Genomic DNA, 7,073 nt, shown 5'->3' with positions numbered 1-7,073 from the left:
CACCTTGTATGCTAATTTATCCTCACACTTGAATGTCTGGCTAGAAGTAGAATTGTAGGTTCAAAGTTATTTTGCATCAACACTTGAAAGACCGTTCTTTATTTCCTGAGCTTTTCTGATTACCTCTTTAGCTCCCTTTCTTTTTTTCTCAATTAAAGAAGTATATCTCTTGCGAGAATTCTCTCCCCACTCTGCAAGCCACTCTCATTTTAAATTTATTTGATTTCAATTTTTACCCACGCTCTCCCCCAAACTTCAAGGGAGACAAATCAAGACCTCTAAGCAGGCTCCTTAAAGGCCCCTCCCCCTAGAAATTTAGGGTTGCAGGGCCTCTCCACGTGTCCACTCAGCTGCCCTTCCACCTTCTCGAAACAGAGCCCCTCGTGGCTCCAACACCCCCAGACTCAACAACATTAGTAAACACCTTCTCAGGTGGGAGTAGGTAAAGTTCATCTGCTGTGGCCTCGGGTAACACAGAGACTGGTCAGAAGTCAAGAAACTAGGTGATCAAAGACCATGTACAACCAAAAGCAGTGAGAACACAGCTTCCATTTGTAATGGTTGCATCAGGGGAAGGATTTATTGATCCACACCATTTTATTGGATTTTCTATCCTCCCCAGGGTGCAAAGGTGGGTTGATTGTATGGCGTGTTGGCAAAGGCCAGGTCCACCCTGGTGTGGTTTGTGTCAGTGTCCACAGCCACTCTGTCAGATCCACATCGTTTCTATGATTCCCAAGCTGTCTACTGAGTAAAACGCTCAGCACAGATTTAGAGGCCAGGCTGGGTCTCAAGTATTCGTCCGCCTTTCTCCTGATGCTCCGTGCAGATGTGCTGGGACCAACTTCAGAGTGTGCCTGAGCCATGACTGCTTGACTCCACAGATGGCTTCAGGAAGACAGCACAGAAGAGAGACCTGTGAAAGTTGATGGAATCTAGAATTACCTGAAGGAGAAGCATCAAGTAGCCCCCAAAGCCTCTCTGCACTTCTCCTCTCTAACACACACGATCATAAAAGTCAGCTTTGTGGCAACTTGTGATTTTTAAATGCCAGGTATATAATTTCTTTGAGTTCCACATATGCATGAATATATTTCTAGAATCTCTTTGTTGGTCCATGGACATGTCTATCAATTCCTGCTTCATTCACTAATACTACAGAGTAAGTTTTGAGTCCAGAATGACAAGCTACCCCTGTTGCATAATCCTTCACATTTTTTTGCAATATAATTTCATCTGATCTTCCAGTTACACACACATACTCAAAATTCTGCTACAAGCTATGATTAGGATTGTACTGGATATATTGATTTTATTAGAGGCGAATTGATGCCATTGCAAAAATTGATCTTCCTCTTAAGAAAAATGTAGTATTTTAAAATATTATGTGTATATTCAAACTGAAGGCTCATAAAAAGTGGCATGTGTGTTTTCCTTATATTTCATTATTTTTCCAGGTATTTCATAATATTTGCAACCAATGTAAATAGGATAGCTTAAATCTATGATATTCTCTATTTATTGGAAGACTGCAAATTTTTAATATATTTATGTATTCATTTATTTTTATTGTAGAGATGGGGTCTCCTTATGTAGCCCAGGCTGGTCTTGAGCTCCTGGGCTGAAGCACTCCACTCCCCTCAGCCTTCCAAAGTGCCTATAAAGGCAAGAGCCACTGTGTCTGACCTAGTGTGCAAAGTTTTTATACATTTAACTTTTGTCAATCAGTCTCTCCTGGCCTATTTTCTAGGTGATTGCCTTGGATTTTTAGGATGTCAAAGTTCCTTAAGAGAAAGATAGTTTTCTACTTTCTTTGTTAATAAAATACACCAATAAGTTATCTTCCCTCTCCAAATTGTTCAAGACAATGAATATGGCCTCAGGGTCTTTACATGGTTCTATGTGGCCAGGAGAAAACCTGGAGGACTGAGCCTGCCTTACCTGCCACTCAAGAAAGGGTGTGTGTGACCTGGGTCACTTTAAAAACAAAAATTAAAAACATGCTATCTATAGGAAGGGAATGTAGCTCCAGTTCAATGAAAATTTTCATAAACGGTGAGTATTGACCTATTTAAGGAACAGTCAGTGCCAAAAAGATTCTGACATTGACTTACATATTTAGACTCTGGCCCTGCAGAGCTACATCTCATCTTTGCATCTACAGGGCTGCTTATGGCAATCGCCATGACCGTCTGCCTTAGGGGCTTTTTGTCTTACAGTTGGAGCAGGCTGGATATGACCCAAGGCCAACTGCAGGTCTTGAACTCCTGGGCTCATGCAATCCACTCCCCTCAGCCTTCCAAAGTGCTGGGATTATAGGTGAGAGCCACTGTGCCTGACCTAGTATGCAAAGTTTTTATGCATTTAAGTTCTGTCAATCAGCCTCTCCTGGTCTATTTCCTAGGTGATTGACTTGGATTTCTAGGATGTCAGCTCCTTAAAAGAAAGAGTTTTCCACTTTCTTTGTTAATAAACTACACCAATAAGTTATCTTCCCTCTCCAAATTGTTTAGAACACTGAACATGGCCTCAGGGTCTTTACATGGTTCTATGGGGGCTGGGAGAAAACCTGGAGGAGTGAGCCTTCCTTCCCTGCCACTCAAGGAAGGGAGTGTGTGACCTGGGTCACTTTACAGTAACATCAATTTCCTTAGTTCTTACATAAGACTGACTGGGCAGCCAGTGAGGAGGCAAGCCACATCTCATAATAGTCATTTTAGTTCCTCATGGGAACCACACTATAAAAAACACAAAGCGCTGTTCTCACGGTTATCCCTCTGACAGCCTGGAAAATCCATGTCCTGCATCTAGACAATACCCACGTGGGTCACACTGTAATGGTAACAATGTAGTTATTCTAGATCAGAGACTTGGAAGGGAATATGTCTCAAGGAACTGGTCCAGTTTTAGCATAAGATTTTCCAAAGCATTAAAAGCCCACCTGCATCCCAGATCCACACAATAAAGATGTGAAGCTCCACTGCACTGAGCTTTGAGAGGGTTTAGATAAGTGTGGGAGACACAGCAATGTTTAATTGAAGTGTTCAATTTCTGCAACTAAACACTCCATTTACATATATTGCATATTATAGAAGGAGTACTTGCAGAGTTATGACCAAGGATGGATGCAAGATTGAGAAGCAAGTAGGAAATTTGACCTAGAACTAGTTCCTGGATTGGAACATGGCGGACAAAGTTGCTGATCACTACCCAGGGGACAAGGCAAGATGCAATGGGTGCTGTTTATTTACACAAAGGAGAAATTTTAATGGATTTTATACGAGCCAGGGACAAGCTCTGAGGCCAGGATAGTTGAGGCAAGTTCTGTCTAGGAAGAAGACATGCATATGGCACCCGGCCACAGGATATACTCACCTCCTCTCCCAGCAACTTCCACTCACCTTATTCAGGCGTGAACCAGAAGGAAACCAGGGATGGTGGCCAGTGTTTGAATCTGCACTAGGTTCTGAAGGCAATTGTGAGTCACCATAGTAACTATGACCTCACTTGGTACTGAACAAATCAGGCCCTGGGACTCAAGGAAAGAGAGTGCCAAGCTGTTGCTGTTCACCCTCTGGTCCAGATCTTTTCTTCAAAAGAAACCTGAGTGGTCTCACAGGTAAAATACCCTGATATACCAAGATCATAGAGCATCCTTTTGTGCCATTAACTAACTAACCTACCTGATAAACCCCAACCCTGTTTGGTAATGGGGAGAGTTTATCAGAGAGTCATTTGTTCAAATTGATACAGAGACACTATAGAGCAGTGGGTAAAAGCAGAGGCTTCAGACACAGGCTTTCTCAGTTCCAATCTCACCTCTCTGTCACTTGGGCAAGGTTTTTAATCTCTCATGAGAGGTCAAAATAGAGAACACTGTTTTGAATCTGTGCTAGATTCAAATGAAATGCAGAACAGGGTTTTGGCGGATGAGTCAGGGCCAGGCATCAGAGGTGAGTACAATCTTTAAGCCACTGTGATTACGTTCCCAGGATGGAAAATCAGCAGGATGGATCTTAGAAACAGAAACTAGGTAGCACTTGAGAATGTCCAGTTTATTTCCTACACAGGGATTTGGAGTAAGATTCATACCTGCTTCACCAGTGATTTTCAAAGGAGGCAAATCCTATTTGAAGCTAAAGTCACGTAAAGAGATTTGGAATGAGGAAACAAATTATAGCAGCCTGCAAGTTGTAGAATGAAGAACTGCAAATGTAAAGTACTGAACTCTGTTATGGATAGATTTACCCAAGAGAATTACTCTGTACAACATGAATAATGTAGTTCAGAAGGAAGCCCATATTCCAGGTACAGGGAAAACTCAGAAGTGAGAAGACAGCTCTGAAAAAAAGCAACACAAAATCCAGTTAACATTAGTGTGGGTATAAGAATTCCAACGACACTTGAGCTATAAGGTAGTGTTTTGTGTACAATCTAACAAGCCTGTGTGTGACAGGTAATGATCAGAGTGATGCAACAGTGTGCCCTTAATGTCCCGGGTCCCATCAGGCTGATGCACAAACCCATGTGTAAGACAGATTGAAGAAACAATATGGTTGGTGCTTCCTGTGACTACTGCTGGTAGCAGTGTGTGTGTGTGTGTGTGTGTGTGTGTGTGTGTGGTTTTGTGCCAGTGAGGAAGAGGTTGTCGGGTCCACTTGATTACCTAGAATGCATCGTCTTTTTCAGGCTTCCTCGGTTGCGCTGTTTTACTGAGGTTGTGTGGAGTCAACAAGTCATGGATAAAGAACTCCCGAAAGGCAGCCCCAGAGAGACCGCACTGAACATCAAGAAATCAGACAAATCCTTCAAACGCAAGAAGCCCACCAAAAATGTGCTGGTCTTTTTAATCAACAGACAACTGGGCAGGCACAGAAGTGACATCGACCTGTCAAGGTGGCTGTGGATGCTGTCATAAAGCAACTCCAGGGTAGACATGGCCTTGGACAAAAAGTCATGTGGCTTATGTGCTGAGGCCTGCCCAGAATTTTGAGAAATTAAATATAATTAGAACAATAAACTCTCCTCCCATGTTTGAGCCATTAAAACAGAGTCTGTCATTTCACTCCTTTAGGTTGGATGTGTGTTTGCTGACAGGGTGTTTTTGGGTTACACTAGAAGGGGCTTCTGTTCATCCTAACACGTGGTGCAGGAGTGCTCAGACACAGGAGAGAGGGTGACATCATGCTGCACACCAGATCTCCCCCATCATCAATCTGAAAAACACTGCGAAGTCGAAGTGATATAGTACTTGGCATTCAAGGACCAAAGACTCTAATCCCTAGCCATTTTGGAGAGACAGCCCTGGTGTTCCCCTCTAAAACCCAATGCTTGCCCTAGTGAAAAGACATTGTTTAAGAGCAGACCAAGAGTTGGGCTGGGGCTTTGGGATATGTTTTAACACTGCCAATATCATATCCACAGAGGCTTCCAGAGGCAACCGCTCTGCTCTTTGTCCCCAGGAAAGTATAAAATGCTCTGGTTGCTTTTTTTGTGGCATGTCAAACAAACCTTCTCAGGCTACAGCCAAATAGAATTCATTTGACTGAAGTGAAGCCACCTGATAGGACAACAACACACATGAGATGGCTCCCGTTGAAGAAGCTCTGTCCCCAAGCAATGTGCTGAGCAAGTCATATACTCATTCTGAGAAACCTGAAATGGGAACTATGTGGGCAATTGGTCACTGACAAGTGAGAGTAAAAGCTGAAGAGGGGACAGGGAGAGCAAAGAGGTCAGAGCCATGGTGAACATGGGTAAGCCTAAGTGAGGAGTAAGATGAAATTTACATAAGGTGAACCATTAAAGCCATCACAAATTCCAGGCATTTCTCTAGTCCTTTCACGTGAGATGCAAAATAAGCCTGCAAGCAGTCCTCTGTCCCCTCTTTCTCTCCTCCCCAATTCCCTGTGTTCTCACAATCTGTCCAGCATTCCCCAGAGCCCCTTCCTGTGTCCCCTCCCCCACCACATCTAAGGGGCTGTTACTGTCTCTCCCCTTAGCCAGGCCTCTTCCAGATTTTTTATATGGTAGAAAATTAAACTGCTCTATGTCCTTTTCACCATCCTCTTTGTCTCTGTCACTTTCTCTGTCCCTGCACTGATGCAGCATTGCCAAAAAGGAGCCACCAGCCTCTCCTCAGAGGATGTAGTTGGCTGTAGGATGGAGAGGAGAGGTTAGAGGCTGCCAGGTAGAAGGGCCTCCTGGGTGCACTGTTGGGAGGAATGCTGCCTGGACACTGCTATGTTGGTGACTATTTACCTGCAGTCCAGCATCATACAGTGGCTGTGAGGTGGAAAATAGGTGGGGAATGGAGGCTGAAAGAACAGCAGGCAGGGCAAGAAGGAGCCAAAGCCACAGGAGCAGAGGCCGACAGCAGCCAACCTCCTACACTCCATGGCCACATAACAGAAGAGACAGAATTTGGGATACAGAGTTACAAGTGAATAAATTTCACCATCATACTGAGTGAGAAAACAAGTAGCACAGAATTATGTACCAAAGAGAAACTCAACTGTGCCAAGCAGTACTTGGATATATACATAGACAGTAAAGTTACCCAGACTAGAGCAGCAGCACATTCAAGTGGAACTCTGTCCAGTTTCCGACTTGGCTAATGCCCCCAAAACAACTGGTACCAACTATTTCCCATCTTGCAAAGAGTTGCCTAACAATGGAGGCCTGGTAAAGAAGGCAATCACAAACAATCATGTGAACTCTGACCACTCACCCACCTGTGGAGAGCTATTCAAACTGGAATTCTGGGTGGGTTGGAGACCAGAGAGGCACGCTCCCCAGGGATTGGATGGTGTTCTGAGTTTAAACGAGGAAAACTTCCTACACTTCAAATTTACTGGAAGATTGGGGCTACTCAGTGTTCACCTAGAGAACTTGACTTTGGTTCCAGAAGTGAAACTCACAAGTAAGAAATTCAGAAGGACACTGTTGGTGGGATTGTAAACTAGTTCAACCATTATGGAAAACAGTATGGCGATTCCTCAAGGATCTAGAACTAGATGTACCATATGACCCAGCCATCCCATTACTGGGTATATACCCAAAGGATTATAAAT

The 7,073-nt window shown here is 43.7% G+C and overlaps 1 protein-coding gene and 1 long non-coding RNA gene across 3 annotated transcripts; one reads left to right on the top strand and one right to left on the bottom strand.

Annotated features, from left to right (window-relative positions):
• Positions 1-555: 555 nt before the first annotated feature.
• LOC126946456 (uncharacterized) lies at positions 556-3,412 on the bottom strand. The gene is made up of 2 exons (XR_007722670.1): positions 3,376-3,412; positions 556-916 (listed from the first exon to the last, which is right to left on the bottom strand). It is a non-coding gene; the product is annotated as an uncharacterized LOC126946456 (long non-coding RNA).
• A 123-nt stretch (positions 3,413-3,535) lies between these two features.
• ETDB (embryonic testis differentiation homolog B) lies at positions 3,536-5,047 on the top strand. Of its 2 annotated transcripts, XM_050776743.1 has the most exons (3): positions 3,536-3,619; positions 4,071-4,308; positions 4,690-5,047. In XM_050776743.1, exon 3 carries the CDS (start codon positions 4,739-4,741, stop codon positions 4,916-4,918), a length of 180 nt encoding a protein of 59 aa, XP_050632700.1. In that variant the 5' UTR covers positions 3,536-3,619; positions 4,071-4,308; positions 4,690-4,738; the 3' UTR covers positions 4,919-5,047. The 2 variants fall into 2 exon arrangements, with proteins under 2 accessions (XP_050632700.1, XP_050632699.1); XM_050776742.1 differs by lacking the exon at positions 4,071-4,308 and having other exon boundaries at positions 4,690-5,041.
• Positions 5,048-7,073: the final 2,026 nt, after the last annotated feature.

Source organism: Macaca thibetana, chromosome X (genome assembly GCF_024542745.1).
Source record: "Macaca thibetana thibetana isolate TM-01 chromosome X, ASM2454274v1, whole genome shotgun sequence".
Taxonomy (NCBI): domain Eukaryota; kingdom Metazoa; phylum Chordata; class Mammalia; order Primates; family Cercopithecidae; genus Macaca; species Macaca thibetana.
Note: the sequence above shows the minus strand (reverse complement) of the source record. Positions and strands in the feature narration are given on the sequence as shown.